This window comes from Ylistrum balloti, unplaced genomic scaffold, assembly GCF_031769215.1.
Source record: "Ylistrum balloti isolate Yb309-2 unplaced genomic scaffold, AGI_CSIRO_Ybal_v1 Utg369566, whole genome shotgun sequence".
Lineage (NCBI taxonomy): Eukaryota > Metazoa > Mollusca > Bivalvia > Pectinida > Pectinidae > Ylistrum > Ylistrum balloti.
Genome location: NW_026781864.1, coordinates 162,623 through 184,250, shown reverse-complemented (window position 1 = coordinate 184,250; position 21,628 = coordinate 162,623). Strand labels below are relative to the sequence as shown.

At 35.7% G+C, this 21,628-nt stretch overlaps 2 protein-coding genes across 3 annotated transcripts; one reads left to right on the top strand and one right to left on the bottom strand.

Moving 5' to 3' along the window:
- Positions 1-117: 117 nt before the first annotated feature.
- Positions 118-7,863, top strand: LOC132556127 (DNA repair protein RAD51 homolog 4-like). The gene is made up of 9 exons (XM_060220547.1): positions 118-261; positions 898-1,016; positions 1,262-1,343; positions 1,837-1,956; positions 2,984-3,088; positions 4,380-4,470; positions 6,015-6,085; positions 6,875-7,021; positions 7,498-7,863. The coding sequence occupies exons 1-9, from the start codon at positions 118-120 to the stop codon at positions 7,564-7,566; spliced, it is 948 nt and encodes a 315-aa protein (XP_060076530.1). The 3' UTR covers positions 7,567-7,863.
- A 111-nt stretch (positions 7,864-7,974) lies between these two features.
- LOC132554477 (nucleoside diphosphate-linked moiety X motif 6-like) lies at positions 7,975-21,342 on the bottom strand. 2 transcript variants are annotated; one of them, XM_060218898.1, is made up of 9 exons: positions 21,244-21,342; positions 19,842-20,811; positions 16,891-18,615; positions 16,543-16,622; positions 15,658-15,749; positions 13,382-13,487; positions 11,005-11,112; positions 9,881-10,083; positions 7,975-9,377 (listed from the first exon to the last, which is right to left on the bottom strand). In XM_060218898.1, the coding sequence occupies exons 3-9, from the start codon at positions 16,929-16,931 to the stop codon at positions 9,165-9,167; spliced, it is 843 nt and encodes a 280-aa protein (XP_060074881.1). In that variant the 5' UTR covers positions 16,932-18,615; positions 19,842-20,811; positions 21,244-21,342; the 3' UTR covers positions 7,975-9,164. The 2 variants fall into 2 exon arrangements, with proteins under 2 accessions (XP_060074881.1, XP_060074807.1); XM_060218824.1 differs by lacking the exons at positions 7,975-9,377; positions 9,881-10,083; positions 11,005-11,112; ... (1 more) ...; positions 15,658-15,749; positions 16,543-16,622 and having other exon boundaries at positions 16,933-18,615; positions 21,244-21,340.
- Between the last annotated feature and the right edge of the window lie 286 nt (positions 21,343-21,628).

Below are 21,628 nucleotides of genomic sequence, written 5' to 3'. Positions count from 1 at the left end.
TGACGCATGTGTAAGCGGAAGTCAACAAGCAACTGGTGCTTCCTGTTGTGATCTGAGAAGGGAGATTACTCTAAACAGTGTTTACGTTATTTTCGCGGGGATCTTTCGAAAGCAGTTATGTCAACCATACGACTAGGAATTTGTCCCTCACTAACCGAATCACTTCATGCCAGACTTAAAGAAGCAGGCATAAAGACAGCGACAGATCTTATTGTAGCAGACTTGGAAGCACTCTCACAGAATTACGAAATCCCGTACAAGGTTGAACGAACGAAAGCAAAATAGAAACACAAGATACAAGTTTATTTGTGTTGTATAGATTGGAAACATAAACCATTAGCCCAGAAGAGCTGTAGTAACGTCAAACGGAAAAATCCTCATCCACGATAGATCATAATCAGAACGGTCTTTTTATATTATTTAGTAATTATAAATATTTGTATGCATACCAATTAAGGAAAGCATATTAATGTACTGGTATAGCTATAGGGAGGACACGTCTCTGCTTAAAATTACAAAATATGTCAAACTTGTTAAAAGGTAACTTTTCGCAAGTAAACTTGTTTTCGTTCTTCTTGGTTCATCAGTCTGAAACCTTTCTGAAGTAAATGCAGGAAAAAAAATCAAATATCTTTGTATGTTTTATCAGAAAATATGTAATATTTCCCTAAAAAATTTTTTTGAAAGCAACAGCTCCAAGAACTACTCCCAGGTGGTAATGACAATTTATATAAGAATGCTTATTTCTACATACAAATGATCAAGTTTTAACTCAAAACAACAATTTTTTGCAACATTTAATATTGTGGAGACACTTGTTAAAATGTCTTATATTTCCAAAATAGTCTTACTGCAAGTTTTCTGACAAAAAATATATATAACTTTTTCTTTTAATAGGAACTGGTGGCATTGCGTAGAGTATTGTTGGCCCAGAATGCATCTTTTCCAGTCAGTGGTGCAGATATGTACGAAACAGCAATGGCTTCCATATCCATTCTAACCACAGGCTGTAACAGGTTAAACAAATAGATATCTATGAATAGGCTTACTTGTAAATTAACATTTTTGTATCTTCATTAATCTGTTTCTTGATAGGCTGAACTAGATGAAATGTTATCTTGCTTTGTTAAAGTATTTTGATTGAATTTCCACATTAGAGCATTTTCTAATCATTAATTACTTGGTATAAGGTTGTGGAAGGGAAAACAGCCCCAACTGTACAGCTGTTGGCTTTTAATTTGTATTACATTATATTCTGCAGGGTTGATGACTTGCTTGATGGAGGTTTATATACAGGTGAAGTGACGGAGATCGCAGGCGAAATCGCAGCAGGTAAAACTCAGGTGAGGTCTATAAACAGGCAAAGTGATGCAGATGTTGGGTGGGGGTGGAAATTGCAGAAGTAGAATACAGGTGAGGTCTATGTACAGACAGAGGGATGCTGATGGGGGTGGAGGGGGGGGGGGGGATTGCAGCAGTAAAACACAGGTTAGACCTTAACATAGATGACAGACCTGAAGGGGAAACTGCAGTCACTAAAATGAAGTATATACATAAAACAAAAGAGAGATTTCAAAGATTACAGTGGAAATCACCGCTGATGGTTCTGAATGACCAACTTTATATTGTATTATTTTTCAAGTTATTTCTACTCATAGTTTGATTTTGTATGACCCTGATTTTAGTTGTGCGTGACCTTATTGTAACTAGTTTTCCATGTGGCCTTATTTCTTGTAGTTCTGTGTGACCTATTTTATATGTGTAAGCTGTGTCTGTAGTTTTGTATGACCTGTTTCTTGCTGTTATTCTATATACAAGCTTTTTCTATTTTTGTAGTTCTGTATGACCTGTGCAAGTGCAGTGATATGTGGAGCTCAGCAGAATGTTTACTACATAGATACGTGTGGGGCTCTGTCTTTGGAACGAGTGCTACAGATAGCAGAGCATTCAGGAAAGGTTAAAACCATTAGTGATAAAGTAACTCCCACCAGATTGTTTGAATAAGCCAACATTTAGAACATGTGATATTTTTAATAAAATTTAAAAAAAAACTCCGTCAAGTGACAATCCATACATTTCCTATTCTTGTTTCATGACAATATCAAATAATTTGAAAACATCATGTATGCCTAATTATTGATATGGATATTGGTGTCACAATTATCGCTCCATGTGATACCATCTTCCATTTCTCTGTAATGTCACATTGAGTACATACCAGCTGTTGTAGCTCCTACTCTGTATATAAGTGATCAGTATGTAGAGCAAGGAATATTGACATGTGTATTGGTAAAGAGCATTGATATTTCACCATACAGTGCTATAACTGAGCCTAAGACAATCCCTATTTATCCAGACTATAAGGTATTTGCTTTTTAAAATTAAATGGTTAAATAAAACATTAATACATAACAATGGTCTCAATCTATTTTCTGACTGATATGTCTATATTAACTTATGCCAACACGAAAGCAGAAACAGGTTTTCATACGCCGCCGGAGGCAATCGTATATTGGCATCATCTCATTCTGTCAGTCTGTACTTACGTCCGTACATCCATTTCTTGTGAACGCAACTCCTCCTAAACGAATCATCAGATTTTCATGAAACTTGCTCAATGTCACTACTACAATGGGTAGATGTGCATGAAGGGGCAATTTTGCGGTTCTGTGATTTTTGTAAGATTTATGCCATTTTCAACTTTGTATCTGTAGCTTGCTCTTAGTGGAGCTTTGTGAACGCAAATCCTCCTAAAATAATCATCAGATTTTCATGAAACTTGCTCAATGTCACTAATACAATGGTTTGATGTGCATGAAGGGGCGATTTTTGGGTTAATTGATTTTTGTAAGATTTATGATACAGTTAAAAGCGATAATGAAAAGGACCAATCTTGATACTTTGTGGCGGCACTCTTGTTTTTAATTGTTGCTGTGTGATCTTTTAGACTTTGTGTTGTGACTCCATGGTCTTATAATTTCAGGAAATAGAGGAATCCACATTCCAGAGAATGAGATGTTATCAAGCATTTGATGTGTTTTCCTTGCTGTCAGAGCTAGAAAACCTCCGATGTAATATTTTACAACAGGTATATCTTATAACAATACAGAAATAGCAATCAGACACCTTTGACTTTATGATATCGCATCGTCTGACAATGCAAGTTTTACGATAAAAAAGTTTCCATTTCTAAAATGCTTTGGTGATGCCCCCTGTGATAAATTTATCTTCTGGTCAGCATATTTAAGGAAGTGGCAGACATTTAAGTGCAAACCTTGCTTGGAAACGAGTTTGGGCATCCTTGGGTATAAAAGGCTTGCAACTTGACCGCTGGGTAGTGAAAGTCACCTGTGTATTATGATAATATGTATATGTGACACTAAAAGGTGCACTCACCCGAGGACCATAAAATTGCATGAAGATGATCAATATCTCTCAACTTTCCAAAATTATACTCAATGAATAGAATAAAAATGAAACAGAAACAGCAAACTCCCAGTTAAACAGTCCATCACAGATATCCTGAAACATGTTCATGTGCAGTAAACTCTTAGACACAACCAATTTTACTATGTTACTGCAGTGCTTTGAAAATGCTTTATTCACACTCATGGTTATGTAAATGCTTGACTAGTAAAAAATGTGCAAGGAGATGACCTGTCATTGATTGTGCAAAAATTTGACCAGTGAACTTTTACCCTAAAGAAAATAACTGGAAATAGTAAAAGCTCATTTTGCAGGAATTAATTTCTGTGCTCTGGAAGAACAAGGTATGATTTGGCATTGTCATATCATTTTTGATATATTGTGTTTTTTTCCTGAAAAATGTTTGGCTGAGGGTATATATGAAAATTGGAAGACAAATAAATGTGTATTTCTATTGTTTGGCTGATATTGAAGGGCTTTGTCATACATGTTCAACATCAATTTCAAGGTTTTTCAGTTATACAAGAAAAAATGGAAGCTGGTAAATGTATGTTCTTATGCAATGTATCAATATATAGATATATAGATTAGTCACACTGCACCATCATTTAAATAATGATGACAGGTTGCAGGTCTTGTATAACCTGGGAAGCCCGTACATGTTTTCATGCAAAGTTTGGAAAACTAACAGTTCCTTAGATACAATGACCACAAAATAGTGTTAAAATGGTGGTGGGGAAGGGGTCTTGAAAGCATTTTCAGAAATATTTCTGGTCTTTTTTTTATCTCAACATTAAGATTTCTAATTTACATTGTCAGCTTTAAATCTTCTATTTGTGTAGATGTTCAGTAAGTTAGTAAGGATGTTACAAACATGTCTCAACATCTACCTGTAATAGCTAATTTCTTTCTTACACATTGATGTCTAAAATAATATAAATTCTCTCTTTCAGACTGATGATTTCTATAGCAACTTGAAACTGCTTGTAGTAGACAATATAGCCTCGGTTATTTACCCAGTTCTGGGTGGTCAGCAGATGGACGGTAAGTAAGTTTTCACAATCAGCTTTCGTTTTTAATTCACCTGGTCAGAATGTAAATTCTTTAAAGTGCATCTCCTTTAAGAATGCCTGGATTCTTATAAAAAGTGTGTTTCTGCACCTTGGGATGGGGGGAATGGGGCCGAACAGGGGAGATAGAGCAAATACTTTAAAATCTTGCTCCTCCTGCAGAAATGGTTAGATTTTGCCCAAATTTTGTCTGAAGCATCCTTGGATGATGGGAATCAAGATTGTATAAATGGTGATTTTCTGACTGCTGGGGGTGAGAGGGGTAGGGCCCATTGGAAGAAATGGAGCAAATTCTGCTTTAAAATGCTTCTCCTTTAAGAATGCCTGGATTCTTTCTCAATTTCTCCATGGGTGAAAGGGAATCAAGTTTGTATATATGGTGGGTCTTGGCTCCCTGGGGCCAGGCCCCATTTGGAAAATTGAGCAAATTCTTATATTCCTGTAGAAATGATTATAGTTTGCCCAAATTTTTGTCTGAAATATCCTTGAATGAAGTGGAATCAATTTTGTGAAAATGTTGGTAGTAATCTTTGTAAGATTTAGGACCAGTGAGTCCTGAGGTGAGTCCCACGCAAAATCAATGAGTGCAACTTACAAAATACTTGCATCCATGGCAACCAAATGAGGATAATCATTGGATTCGTGTTAAAATAAGGAATTTGTTTCATTCTCTATGCTGATAAAAATCTTGCTTGATATACACTTTCATTCTGCGATGGTACATGTATGGGTCACACCTGATTGCCTTGTATTTCATAACCACTGCATTTTGTAACGTGCATGGTCAATGTTGTCTTCATCTCAAATAAAAAAATAAGTGCTATGATAACTTGATAATGATTAAACTTACAAAATGAATTTTTTGCTTAAACAGTTTCCTTGTTCAATTTGTGTTTACTGGACATTGACGTTTCGCTGAATTTTGCCTGATGACCGATGCCAAAATAACTGCTCCGCAAGGAAACATAATTCCAAACTTCATCGGATATAACAGCGATTTTATGAATTTTCATAAATCACCTTGTTCATTACATCATGTAAAAATCGCTTCTTTCAACAACTATTTATATTTCTAAACATAATATTTAAGAAAATTCAGAGAGTACTTCTGTCAAATTATGGCACATGTTAAAATACAGCAGTTTTCCATCACTGCCAAAAATACAACAAAAATACATGTGGCAGGTGTATTCTGAAAAAGGCAGTGCCAGTTGCAGGATAAAGACAACTATGATGTCACTTGGGATAAGAAATCAAAAGTAACGACAATGCCACTGAAATGTCATTTCCACCTCAGAATTCCAGGGTTTGCTTAGAATAGAATACCAGGTAATATACGGAGAAGAAATAGGAAGGAAACCAAATCATGGATAGAAGTGATTTATCTTGAAACCCTTAGGTCAGATAGAGGTTTTACTGGAATAACCCTAAGTCATCACTTCAAAGAATAGACAAACATCCATGCTTCATTCATGTGCATAGTAGTGAAATTAATGTTACATTTGCATTTCTCTGTAGGACATGGACTGATGGTGACTTTGTCCAGAAAGCTGAAACAACTGGCAGTTGACTGTTCTATAGCTATCCTGGTAAAATGTCAAATTACAATTAGTTGAGAACTCCATGGTGTTTAATTTATAACCTATAATTGTTTTGAGTTTTTTTTTTGAACATTAATCAAAATTTTATATGAAGTTTGGGTAAAATTCACCTGTTATTATATGCACAAACATTTTAGGTCATCTGACCCAAAGGGTCAAATGTCACGTTTTATTGGCCTCATCAAAAATTCAATATGGCAGCAATGGTGGCCATTTTGTAACTTGATGGGACAGTCATGGTCTCTCTGAACAATACTCATTTTAAACTTCTTTGATCCTGTGAAATTGAGCTGAAACTTCGCTTGAAATAATCCTGAGATTGTACCATTGTTTCATTTTGGACCAAAATCCAATATGTCCACCATCTTGAAAAACATTTTTCTCAAGTTCCTCAAGTGCCATTGAAATGAATATTGGTTAAAATGTTCAGGAAGGAAAGCAACAAAGTATTGTTATTTTATAGCTTCGCAAAATTTCAATATGGTAGCCATATTGTTACATGATTGCACAATCATGGTTTCTCCAAAACCCAATATGGCTGCCATCTTGGTAAAATAGATTTTAAAACTTCCTCTCGGTTCAACTGATGCCATCTAAAATTTTGTTGGAATGTTTAGAATTTGAAATATAAGGAGTGGTTTTTGCCTTTACTGCTAGAATAGTCATTTAATAACTGTTCTTACAACTACTACTGCTATTATATCATATAAAGGCCTTTACAGTCATATGACTGTTAAGGTTCCATGGGCCTATTGTTGATCTTTCTATATTTCACAGATCACCAACAATGTAGTCAGCGGAGACTGGGATAGGAATAGGTCTGCAGCTCTGGGTAAAACCTGGTCACATGTCCCACACACACGAATCATCATCACCGCTAGCGATGGACACCGACAGATCTCATTGGTCAAAAGTTCAAAAATGGTAATTATCTTCCTTTCCTTGGGATATCTTCATATCATTTTTCAACTTCCATTCCCATAATCATATGCTGTAAAGAGTTAGAAAAACACTTTTCTCCACATTTGCCTAATTACAGAACACATCTACAAGGTGGTACTTTCATTAAGTTTTGTAGTATCCTTGAGGACGAGATGGAGTTCTGTGGCAGAGATTAACAGATTAGAGTGTTTGGCAACATAATAATCTTCCTTGAAGGTTAAGATCCTGCCTATCTCACTGGCCATCGTTTGTACAAGGTGTTATCATTATGCCAAAGTTATCTAAAAATTTTGCTTTCCTAAATATCATGCTCTACAAAACATTATGAAGGTATGTAGAGTATTAATATCTTTGGGTCATTTTTATGAACAAAAAACTTAGGTTAGATCTACTGTTTATGTGGCTCAATGTTCTACTATCCCATTTTGCTTGTCTATAAATAAAATATTCTTTTCCAGCAAACTAACACAAGTGTTAGTTGTGTGATAACAGAGGCTGGGTTCTGTGATATTACCAATCCTGGTTGACGAGAGAGAACAATGGCCACTGCCGTTTATAAACTGTGTAAATCATGTGTCAGTGTTGCCCCTTACCGTAACAGAAGATCAACATGTTATCAAATAACAGTACCAAAGGCAAGGAGGTACTGCACTGAAAACTTTCCTATCAACAGGAGGCCTCCTGTGAACATCTGGTAGTTCATCACAGGAAACTTTACTGTTTTTGGGATGCTGATGTTCAATTTTCAATTTCCAAAGGTCATCTGTCAAGAGTGATTTTGTTTAGGATGAAAAAAAATATTACAGTCAGTGGAAATGAATAGTTGGTCATCAAGCAGACAGAAAAAATGGGAGATTTTCAGTTCTGAATGATTCTGGAAACATTTTTTAAAATCCCTTCATTGTAAAAATAAAGACATAAATCAAAGCGTATACTTCACCTTTATTCCAGTAAATGTTTAATCCTCTTTTAACCTTCATTACATAAATTTATTATGTTTATTTATTTAGTCTACAACCAATCTTATTTAACATAACTGTCCTCGACTCTATGTATGTATGTTACGTTGATAATCATATATAAATTTCTCTCCTAAGCAAATACTTCTAATTACACTTTGAATCTTTCTTGATCATCAAGCACCAGGATTATACAAATATTTATTCTCCAGTATTTACCTGTCACTATCAGTTCATGTTTGGTAATCCAAACACTGTTCACCTGAGTATACTTGGACACTTTGGATCAGGGTGATTGGGTGATGAAACAGTAACGCACCTGCCTTTCACCAAATGTCCGAGGTTCAATTACCGGAATGGACATGAAAAAGTACGGGGTCACATGCCAGATCACATGGGTTTTCCATGGGTGATCCATGGTAAGACCCCTTCATGTTTTCATCCAAGCCAACAAGAGTGGTTGATATAAGCTGATAGCTTGTTTTGCAATTGTTGTAAAATAGATAAAGTTTATATATATACTTTTGTTCCCTGAGTATATCTGTACAATTAAAAATACCTTCCATCTCAAAATGACTAATGTTACAGTAGGACCATTGGATCAGTTGTGGCTTGACAGAGGAATACTCTATAGGTGGTTAATTTCGAGAGTATCTAATTTTCAGTTTTTTGATATTGTGAAAATATAGAAACCCTGAAAATAAAATTAACGGAGAAAACCATTGTCCATTACAGGACTTTCTTGTAAATTACAACATTTTTGCTTCAAAGAGTTAGCAAGGAATGTGAAAATTTGAATCACTGAAGAGTGAATTAGAGTTGAATGGATTATAGAAGAGATAGACAGACATGAAAGGCAGGTTATCTGATGGTAGTTGGCTAAAAAAATCCATCTTTGCAGTGAATAAGACTGACGGATACGGAAAGCTTATTCTGTAGTCAACAATTTCAGAGGCAGATATTTCTGTCTATAAATTGATATCTTTTATTAATAAAATACATATAAGAACATAGTTGTCTGTTTAATTAATTTTCATTCATCAATTTGCATAAAAAGTTTTAACATTCCTGTTCATAAATGTCCCTATAAAACTTTTAAAAGATTACAATTTTAAAAATATATATATATATATATTAGTATCCTAACTTTGATTGCCACTTATATTTCAGCTTGTGTCGGTTTCCTCTTGGCCTGATTTGGTATGTGTGTTGTGGGATGACTGTATACTGTATATATTGTGGTAGGTTTTCTTGTTGTAAGAGAGGATGGGAGTGGCAAATATTGACACGGAGTTGCCGCGAGCAATATGTTCTTTATAGCACTGTACAACAAACTTATTGGTGTCTGTCAGTGAGGGGTGGCTGGCATACTCGTCTATCTGTAACAGAAAGTAAACATATTTTTCAGGGAGGGGTAACTTGAATACTCGTCTATTTGTAACTGAAAGTTATCATATATGTCAGGGAAGGGTGGCTGGCATACTCGTCTTATCTGTAACAGAAAGTAAATATATCTTTCTGGGATAGGTAACTGGAATACTTGTCTATCTGTAACAGAAGGTAAACATATATGTCAGGGAGGGGTGGCTGGCATACTTGTCTATCTGTAAATGAAGGTAAACATATCTGTAAGGGAGGGGTGGCTGGCATACTCATCTATCTGTAACTGAAGGTAAACATATCTGTAAGGGAGGGGTGGCTGGCATACTCTTCTTTCTGTAGCAGAAGGTAAACATATCCTACAGGACTGTGCGACTGGCATATTCTTCTATATGTAACAGGAAGTAAAAATATCTTTCAGGGAGGGGCAACTGGCATGTCTGTGTTAAACTGCATTTATTACAGAAATCTTAATTCAGTATATTTGTTGCTGTTGACTTACATCCATCCACTTGCACTCTGCTATTTCTTGAGGACAAGGGTTGATAGACCCACCCACCGCCTTCATCAAACAGATGTAGTACCAATCAGAGCAGCCGTAGCGGAAGTTATGTTGGTGTCGGAATGTTAATACAGATACAAACTCGGCTTCAACTCCTGTCTCCTCAAATACCTCCCGCCGAGATGTGACTGCCAGGTCCTCACCTGTAGTCAATTTAATACTCAATACACATTCTAGAACAGAAGTCCTTGTAAAAAAAAAATAATATCAACTTCTATTCTTATGACATCACTTATAAAAAATATCCCAAAACTGCCACATTCTCATTCTGTTCTTAAGAGATGGTAGAATATTTTATATTTTGTATTCGTATTTTATACACTAATGAAAAAACTGACAGATCTGAGTCATCACATTTATGCAAACAGCGAGATTTTATCTGTTTGAATTAAGAAATTTGTACCCAACTAAAATTGAAATCGTGTGATAAGCTCTATTTCCTGACATTAGAATAAATTGTACAAAGATGACTATACTGCGAGAAACATGTAGAGTGTTTTTTAACTATTAATTCAATATTTTCTGACATCAAAATATATCTTGATATCAAAAATTTTGATTTTCTGACATAAAAAAAAAAAAAAAAAAAAATGAGAAGATAAGTTGATAACCTCGCCATTTTACAACTATATTGGATTGCTGTGTGTTTTACCGTTTTATGGCCCTAATGACCTTTTATGTGTTGATGGGCCGTTAAGAATGTAATAATAATGATAATTTTACAATTATTCCCTATTTTTTTATTTGAAAAAGTATTTATATTTTACATCAAAAATTATTGTCTGACTTCAAATTTTATTTCTTTTTTTTTTTAATTTTATGAAATCATGTCTATTTAATGATATCAAAGATACTGCATGTTTTCTGATATGAAGAATTTGATTTTGGAGTAAAAAAATTTCAATCCTGGAAACATATATATTGGAAATTTAATGAAAAACTACTACGCAAGATATCAATTTCAATGTAAATTTTTTTTTTGATGATATCGAAATCCGAAAATATTTTTTGATGTGAAAAATTGATATTCTAACAAATTGTGTTGTCACATGATCCTTGTATACCTTCATCTGCCAATCCTCCAGGAAGTTTCCAGTGTTTTTGAATAATGTTGAATCTCTCCTGAATCACCAGGACCTGGTTGTCATCATTGATGACAAAGCCTGCCACACCTTCAAATATAACACAAAGTCTTGAATACAATACAGGTAAATACAATTTATAATCAAACAGTAGAGGAACAGGAATTAATTACGTCTCGCGATTCTTCACTTCTCTAAATCATCAGGATAAAACAAATGTGTTGTACTTGGTATCTTCATGGTTCTATATTATTAATTGAGAATACCATTGGTATGTATTGAGATGGCCATCCATATAGAGAAAAGCATATTCCAGATTTGGTTATGACAGCACATGTACTTGAAGAGATGATAAGCTCAATGTATAGAGCTAAATCAAAAACGTGAACCCGTCACAAAATTCAATAAGCAACAAGAGTTCCTCGAAACTGTATGTCGCCTGCATAAAGTGTCACGGTCACCCAGAAATTGAACTGGATGTGCAACAATCAACCATAAAGTTGTAATACAAAATTTCATTTCTAGAACTTGAAGCATAAAGGGAAAACTACACAAAGCAATATTCCTGAGGAAAAGTTCAAAGGGACATAACTCAGCCAAAAAGGGTCACAGACAGCCGGGAATCGAACTTATTCTGTACCCTTGCAACAAGAAGCCATATGCCAAATTTCATTTCTATAACTCAAAGCATAAGCCAAAAAAGTTCAGAAAACAATATTCCCAGGAAATTTTCTAAGTTCAAAGGAGCATTACTTTGCCAAGAAGGGTCACAGAGAGCCAGGAATCAAACTTAATCTGTACCCTTGCAACAAAAAGCCATATACCAAATTTCATTCTGATAACTGAAAGCATTACCGAAAAAAGTCTGGAAAACTTTTGTACGGATGATGACGAGTGACATCAGGCAAAGTGATCCCTAAGTGTTCGCCAGCCCTGCAGGCAACACAATAAACTGTAGGTGAAATACAGAACCTGTGTTGATACGACCATAAATATGTACAAGTGTATTCCAGATCTCATTACGACAATGTACTTGGAGAGAAATAAAGCTCAACACTAACTTTCAGATAGTTTCTGAACAAAATCCAATTAACAGGTATCTTTCAGTGAAGTTGTGAATCTGAAATGTGTTTGTTATATACAGGTGTATATGTTCTTAGAAGAGGAATGAAGTTCAATGTGGAGCTAAATTCAGAACTTTAACATAGCACAATTGATAAACAAAGTCCAATTCATTGTCAGCTATACATGAAACTCTTGCTTCCATATAACCATTAAGCAGGTTTGGTGATGATAACACTTGTAATTTAATTGAACTACCTGAAATTTAACACAAATGTTGATACTTCCTCCAGAAAAGAAATGCCACAATGTCACTCCATGATTATGTATACAAGACAAAAATAAACAACTATTTCTAGTTTTTTTTTTTTGTGGTTTTTTAACTTTGCCAGCTTTCTCAATAAATAAACACAATGCCTTTGTATATATCTGGTACATATGATTGCACTGTCTTTCAGATTTGAAACAATAATTATTGGTCACTAATTATTCCAAATTTTAGCACACATGAGGCGAAATTTGTTTATTTTATAAGACAAAGTAAAATATTTCGGCTGAAATAGAAATTTTTTTATTTCTTAACACAAATAATCAAAATTTCTTTCTGAATGTACAAGTTAAATAACAATTCTTAGTCCAACAGTGACCAAAACAACTGTTATAATGTATGTCTTCATCGACTGGGACAGAAAAAATATAGCAATTTTGAGCATTAAACAAACACCCAACATGAAAACACTGGTATACACCAATGTTGGCATGGAAGGGTTGAGAAGCTGTGTAAATCTGCCTATAGGTATGATCAGACCAAAGAAAGAAAGTGGAGCAGTTTGAGGCTGAAATTTTGGGCCAAAGATGGACTTATGAACATTAAAAAGAAAATTACTCATCTAAAATATATCAAAATTTCTGTATATCCTTATTGAGCCATGTTAGTCCACCCAAATAACTTCTGCATTCTAAGTTGTTAAATTTTTTCAGCCAAAGTCAGTTGTCCGTGACAGTACGGTCAAAATTATATTCAAGGTTTAGTATTCTAAGATTATCACTCTTTTCTCTTTTCAACCCCTGCAGCCTGAGATTTCATGTCCTTCATGTAAAAAAATATTTCAAAATATCAGATGCCCCTTACCAGAATGAATTGAATGCTGTATACTAAATTAAGTCCTTACTACCTTCAGTCATTCTGGACTAGGTATTATACTGTTACAACACATGGATAATGAATGCTGTCATGGTAATTATATGCTTCAATTACTTTCTGAGCAAGTTAGCTGTACACAAGTGGAATACATACCTAAATACTGGTTAGCAAATCCAGGTAGTCTATTCTCTTCAGATTCAGCTAGCCATTGATTCAACATCACATATCCTGGTTTGGCATGGTGGAAATCTAATCCAAGCTATGTGGAGAGAATGTAGGTACACAATTAACATTAAACAATTAAAACTATTATCAATTCACTGGCTTTAATTAGGATACATATATTTAGTGGGAGATAATTTAGAAATTAGTGAAACTCAATAATTCACATATAAAGTAAAAAGCAACGAAATTTGTGATTTAGTTTTAAAGTTCCACATCATTTGGTTTGTATTTCATCAAAGATTACTAAGGCAGTGCCTCAATTAAGTAGAATGAGTTAACCTTATCTACCTTACACCTGTACACACAGACAACTTACCTGTATACACATAGGAATACACAGACAGCTTACCTGTACACACATAGGCATACACAGACAACTTACCTGTACACACATAGGCATACACAGACAGCTTACCTGTACACATAGGCATACACAGACAACTTACCTGTACACACATAGGCATACACAGACAGCTTACCTGTACACACATATGCATGCACAGACAACTCACCTGTACACACATAGGCATACACAGACAGCTTACCTGTACACACAAACAACTTACCTGTACACACAGACAACTTTCATGTACACACAGACAACTTTCCAGCACCTACACAGACAACTCACCTGTACACACATAGCCATACACAGACAACTCACCTGTACACACATAGGCATACACAGACAACTCACCTGTACACACATAGGCATACACAGACAACTCACCTGTACACACATAGGCATACACAGACAGCTTACCTGTACACACAGACAACTTACCTGTACACACAGACAACTTTCATATACACACATACAACTTTCCAGCACCTACACAGACAACTTTCCAGCACCTACACAGACAACTCACCTGTACACACATAGGCATACACAGACAACTCACCTGTACACACATAGGCATACACAGACAGCTTACCTGTACACACAGACAACTTACCTGTACACACAGACAACTTTCATATACACACATACAACTTTCCAGCACCTACACAGACAACTCACCTGTACACACATAGGCATACACAGACAACTCACCTGTACACACATAGCCATACACAGACAACTCACCTGTACACACATAGCCATACACAGACAACTCACCTGTACACACATAGGCATACACAGACAACTCACCTGTACACACATAGGCATACACAGACAGCTTACCTGTACACACAGACAACTTACCTGTACACACAGACAACTTTCATATACACACATACAACTTTCCAGCACCTACACAGACAACTTTCCAGCACCTACACAGACAACTCACCTGTACACACATAGGCATACACAGACAACTCACCTGTACACACATAGGCATACACAGACAGCTTACCTGTACACACAGACAACTTACCTGTACACACAGACAACTTTCATATACACACATACAACTTTCCAGCACCTACACAGACAACTCACCTGTACACACATAGGCATACACAGACAACTCACCTGTACACACATAGGCATACACAGACAACTCACCTGTACACACATAGGCATACACAGACAACTCACCTGTACACACATAGGCATACACAGACAACTCACCTGTACACACATAGGCATACACAGACAGCTTACCTGTACACACAGACAACTTACCTGTACACACAGACAACTTTCATGTACACACAGACAACTTTCCAGCACCTACACAGACAACTCACCTGTACACACATAGCCATACACAGACAACTCACCTGTACACGCATACACAGACAACTCACCTGTACACACATAGGCATACACAGACAACTCACCTGTACACACATAGGCATACACAGACAACTCACCTGTACACACAGACAACTTTCCAGTACCTACACAGACAACTCACCTGTACACACATAAGCATACATAGACAACTCACCTGTACACACATAGGCATACACAGACAACTTACCTGTACACACATAGGCATACAGGCAACTTACCTGTATACAAATAGGCATACACAGACCAGACAAATCACCTATACACACATAGGCATGCACAGACAACTTACCTGTACACACATAGGCATACACAGACAACTTACCTGTACACACATAGGCATACACAGACAACTCACCTGTACACACATAGGAATACACAGACAAATTACCTGTACACACATAGGCATACACAGACAACTTACCTGTACTCACGTAGGCATACACAGACAACTTACCTGTACACAAACGGTAACAAATGATGAATGTTTCTTATGTACTTTCACCCACAGAGCTCTAACACCAGAAGTCTTCCATTTTTCAATGGCATCTGTAAAAATATTGTCATGATGGTAAGTTACTGAAGGTAGCTATAGGCAGTAAACTTATGTAAAATACCAAACAGATTTTGGTTTTGTTACAGAATCAATATCAAATTGTGAAGGTAATATAATGCCAAGAATAAACTTTATATACAATAGGAACACAGCTTCGTAAATTTTGTGTAAACCTTCATTACTGTTGATACAACAGCTCTTAAATCATTAAGAGGCCTATGGCAGCTCTAACGAAAGAACAGAGAAAGTGAAGTACAGAGTAAAAACCGAAGACTGCAATCACCACAGTAGAAGCTACTAAAATTAGACCCGTATTGGAGGAATTCATGGATTAACTTAATAAACAATATTTGACTCTGAGTGATTCCAACTCTGATGACACAGCTCCGATATCAAATGTATCTGAAGAGGTGGCATGTACAATGGATTACGGAGAATTAGGATACTGTCAGAAGGCACAGACTGTCAAGATGAAGGATCATATGACTGGTCAATGATAAATGTATCATTTCCTATACTCAGATTTTGTCGATACATAACTACACAAATTCGGTTATATTGTAACGTACAGTATATCAAAATGTACAATTAAAAATATGTCATACTCTGAACCATTTTTATGTACTTAAGGGTGTCAACAACATGTTCTACTGTCCTGATGAGCCCAATATTGGCAAAACCAGTCAACAGTAATAAAATTTACTGACCGCCCAATTTTTTTTTAAGCTGGCACATATTGTTTCAACTCCCTAATTCTGATCAATAAATCATTAATTATTACTTTACCTTGTAGTTGTTGATGTATATCTCCTGGAAGAGCTTCCTTCCAGTCCTGTTTACTTGTGTCTATGGTGAGGCCATTGTACCTGGAAATCAATAGCACTACTTATTGAGATTCTGTAATGTATTATTTGAAATTTGAAACCATATACTATATCCCAAGGTACCACTTAGTTTAGCCCAGTACAAAAAATATGTTAGCACCGTAAAACAGAGGTCTCTCGATAATACAGATAGCTTTACCATGATCACAATAGAATTTTTCTCGTCTTTAAGAAATAAAAAACACAAAGAAATATTGACTTATTTAAGTTTTCATCTTTCATTAACCTGTAATTCGGTATTTCTACTTACATGTCCTTGGTAACCTGGAACCCTTCACTGTCCATTGTCATTTATTGAAACAACCCAGGTGTGTTGGTACAATCAATCTCCTCCCAAACACAATTACAGCAATCAACCATTTATACGTGAAGGATTATATAAATATCATTATTATTTCAGTAGTTCAAAATTCACATGTAATGTCACTTGGGCTATTGTTGGCATCTAAAATCACCAGAATAAGGTATTTAGAACTGTTGATAACGCCCACAACCACCAGAATAAGGTACTTAAGACTGTTGATAACGTCCACAATCACCAGAATTAGGTGCTAGGAGAGTCAGTGATGTTGCAGTATTACACACCAATCAGCCTGTCAACACATTACCATGCAGCTCCAGTAATCTCTACTTATCACAACAATAGAAATCATATTAGTACTGTGTAATGTTTCAGACCAAATTTGGTCGAAATCTACCAAGGCATTAAGGAGTAGTGTTTTGAAGCAAGATATTGTCTAACTTCCCCTTCTGGAGCCCCACCTCTAAGTCTCTAGTGGTCAAATCAACTTTCTGAATCTAAGAAATGATTCTCCACCCACAATGATGTTTTATAGTACATTTGGTTTAAATGCATTAAAGCCTTGAGGAAGAGTAGCGTTTTGTAGCAAAATTATTTAATAATTTTCCCTAAGGATCGAATCAATTTTTTGAATATTAGAAATTATTTCCCACTCTCAATGATGTTTCAGACAAAATTTGGTTGAAATCCATTTAAACATTAAGCAAGAGTAGCATTTTGAAGCAAAATATTGTCTAACTTTCCTTTTTTGGGCCTTACGCCAAAGTTTCTAGGGGCTAAATCAAATTTCTGAATTGCTAAAATATTTCTCCAGTCTCAATGATGTTTCAGACCAAATTTTGTCTAATAGCACTTTGAAGCAAAATATTGACAAACATTCCTATTTCGGGTCCCACCAACCTCAAGGGGTCAAATCAACTTTCTGAATTTAAGAAATTATTCCCCACTCCCAATGATGTTTCAGACCAGACGTTAAGCCAGATTAGTGTTTTACAGGAAAATTTTACAGATGATGAATGGCGCATGGTGCACGACAACAGACGATGCACAATAGCTAAAAACTCAAAAATAAGCTAGCACATTTTCTTCAAAAGTTGGGAATACAGTTTTTAGTTAGGTGAGAAACTATTGCCTTATTTTTAGAATGGGCTTATTTTTCAGTTTTTATGTTATTATTTTTTGGCAAATAAGATAAAACAATGAATTAGCACATCAACAACTACTAGTATATCAAGAAAATACGGAAAACAAACTAGCACTAAGTTTTTAGAGCAATATTTACAGCTCTAAAAGTGCTAGATTATACCACTAAACTAGGTATGTTAACAGTTACAGGAAATTATAGGCTATGTTGTCAAATCTGTGTTTACTTTGTAAATTTAAGATAGGAACAGTTTCATTTTACAGAAATATCAATTCCACTAATTTTTGGCACAATCATTAAAATCAGTTCACATCAGGTCCATTTTCATTTTTGTTAAGTCCCTCCCTAAATTGTTTCATTTTTTCACGAACAAGCTCCGCCTTTTTCTTCATTTTTTTATTAGCTTTTCTTTTCTCTGCCTTCTTTTGTTCAGCAAAGCTGTTTTCTCCATTGAAATGAAAATCCAGTTTTTCTACCATTTTCTCTCTTGCTCTCTTCCTGTTTTCTTCAAGTGAGCGTGACACATGCATCTACAAAATCAAACATTATTTTATAAAGTTTCTCAACGTGCTGTATCAAGTATTATTTCATGATACAAGACTAAATTCACAAAAACAATATGCGATAATAATGGCCAACCACCATCTGGCCACCGCTCGTCCAGTGGCCGACCACCATCTGGCCACTGCTCGTCCAGTGGCCGACCACCACCTGGCCACTGTTCGTCCAGTGGCTGACCACCACCCGGCCACTGTTCGTGCAGTTCAGCCACAAAAAAAGTAGATACTTAAAGCTGTAATTCTAACTGTAGCAGCAAGATGGAAAGGAAACAAAATATCTCTACCACTGTAAATATGCCACTGAGAAAGCACAATATCATGCCATATAGCAAAACTGAGGGAATACATTTACAGATATCTCAGTATAATTAAAAAGATGTGAAGAACAAAGGGCAATAACTCTTCCAAAACTTGTTCAGTCAATGTATCATGAGGGAAAGCAGTGGTAAATATGTTTTCATGATCAACCATAACAGATTGATCAAAAAGTGAAAGAGAAAAAACCTCTTGACAGATTTGAATACAGAAACACTGAGAGTCTTACAAATATGGTAGAATCAGACCGGCATTCAGGAAAATATGAAAGAGATCAGTTGAAGGCAAAGAAAGGAGATATCTAGACAATATTAAGATTAAAAAAAGAAAGAGAGAAATATAGAAATTGACAAAGCTTTTTTCATGAAAGCCCTACTTCATGGGATTTTCTTTTACATTAATTTAAAACACCTACTAAATTTCCTTCTATGTATACATCATACAAAAAAGTGCACAGAATTATGAGTTTCATAACGGTTTTCCTATAAAAACCATTAATATTCTGATACTAACAGTGATGCCTGTTGCATCTTGGATGTGTTATTTATAACTCCTTGGCTACACTGACCTTAACCTTGATATTTTATAGTGTTTTACCTACATTGACCTGGATGTCTGGGGAGTCACATCTCAAGGTGGGTATACTGGCCTAACCTTTGAACTAGCCACATGACAAGGTTGCTAAATGCTTTACCATGATCTATGAGCTAGTCAAATTCCTGGATTTCTATCTAAATTGACCTAAGTGACTGTGGGGTCACATCACATAGTAGAAACATGGTTGTTAAATATATTGACCTGGATGTCTGTAGGATCACATCTCACAGTGGACATACTGACCTTGACCTGTGAGTTAGTCATATGACATGGTTGCTACTCACCTTGACCTGGATGCCTGTAGGTTTATGAAGAAGTACCACACAGTTATTGGTCTTTGCCACAGCCTGACCTCCAGCTCCACTCCCTCTCATATAACTCTCTTCTAAATCTTCCTCCTTCAGTTCTGGGAAGTTGTATGAATTCTTGGAAATCAGTCCCCGTTTCAAACTACAGCTCAGCACAGGTTCCAAGTTCAAAATATGAGATTGTCTCATCTGAGAAGAATTGTTGTTTACAGCTAGAGATGAGAACAAGTTGTAATGAGTTGAGGTAATACTTGGATGGTGCACAGACAGCAGTCTGCCACTTTTGTTGTCAGGGTATAGGAAGTATCTGATACTGATCTGGCCGACACTGTAGTGGTTTACTAGATGTGACTGCATCGGATATTTCACCTTAATGCGATATCCATATGGTAAAATATTGGATGAAGAAAGTTGATTTGATTTCAGTAGCTGTCCATGTAAATTCTGAGAGGTAGGCCTAGATACACAATTATCTTTTAATGTATCTAACACAACATTAAATTCAGGTATTGGCTCTGACCAATTGCAAAATTTAGACATTGCTTTCGCCACACAACTGTGAAAAATAATACTTTGTTCGGTATGTGTTCTTCCCGGAGTCAGTGAATCCTTATTACTTGAATAGCAGTCATACTTCTGATGTCTTAGCTGTACACACTTCTGCTGAAGAGAATGCTTCAGTGATCGACATAATTTTGTTAAGACCTCGTATCCGACTATGCTATGATTGACACACTGGTTTTCCGTTGTTTTACAGTTTGATGCTGTTTCACCTGCATTATCAGGATGTCTTTGTTCATCAAATATGGGTGTATATAATTCTGGCTGTAACAGTCTCCTTACCTCGTGCCAACTTGCTAAATCTCTAGTTTGAAATAACAGATCCTCTCTCTGTTTCCGAACCATTCTGAAGCAAGTCTGTCTCCTTATCAGCTGTGCCATATTTCTGTTATAATTAATCAAACGGTCACATTGCCTCACCGCTCCATACTCAGCACACATGTTTCACAAATTATCAGTGAATACAATAACTGAAAAAGGTACCATTTGGTACCCATCACCTGTCTGAAACTAAAATACAGGACCTAAACAAAAACTTAATACAGGATCTACTGTTTACTTTATTAGCAGAATTCTGGTCCCCATCCATTTCATGCTTCAAATTTCCTGACTATATTGTTTTCTGAGGAACCCCTAATGTCACTGGTTTTAATTCAGCAAAATTGAGAATATATCCCCTTTACCTTATCTATTTGGTAATTGAAACAAGCCCACCATCATAGAAAGTAATTGGGATACACATAAATCATAACAAAAATGCAACTGGTGCATGTACAGATAATCAAGATGAAAAGACTTATCACAACATCATACTTACATAAAGGTTTATATACTATAATGTCCAGCACTGCATACATCAGTTTTTATTCTGTAAAACAAAACATTTAAGTGTTTTACTTTATTTTAAAATGAAATCAGAAGTTTTTGTCTATCTAGATAATTAACAAAATAAGTATCAGTTGCAGGCATACTACTGTATATGCAACATGCTGATTCCTAAATATATCTTGCAGGAAAGAAAATAATAAATGCTGAATAAATCCTGTAACAATAGTGTGTACAATTTTTGTAAAACACTGACAAATTATTTAGAAAGCATATAGCAGTTCTGATGAAAAAAAATTTGAATGGTAAATCGGAAAATGCATAAGCATCCATACTGTACATTACCTACATGCACTGCAAGTATGGTGCCTCTGTTT

What these genes read in the sequence shown, in the direction of transcription:
- LOC132556127 (XM_060220547.1), top strand. Translation starts at nt 118, where the DNA reads ATGTCAACCATACGACTAGGAATTTGTCCCTCACTAACCGAATCACTT. An exon ending in TCGCAGCAGGTAAAACTCAG is followed by an intron (nt 1,344 to 1,836) that starts GTGAGGTCTATA and finishes CTATTTTTGTAG; the next exon opens with TTCTGTATGACCTGTGCAAG. An exon ending in TGGTCAAAAGTTCAAAAATG is followed by an intron (nt 7,022 to 7,497) that starts GTAATTATCTTC and finishes ATTCTTTTCCAG; the next exon opens with CAAACTAACACAAGTGTTAG.
- LOC132554477 (XM_060218824.1), bottom strand. Translation starts at nt 20,807, where the DNA reads ATGGCACAGCTGATAAGGAGACAGACTTGCTTCAGAATGGTTCGGAAA. An exon ending in CTACAGGCATCCAGGTCAAG is followed by an intron (nt 18,616 to 19,841) that starts GTGAGTAGCAAC and finishes TTGATTTTGTAG; the next exon opens with ATGCATGTGTCACGCTCACT.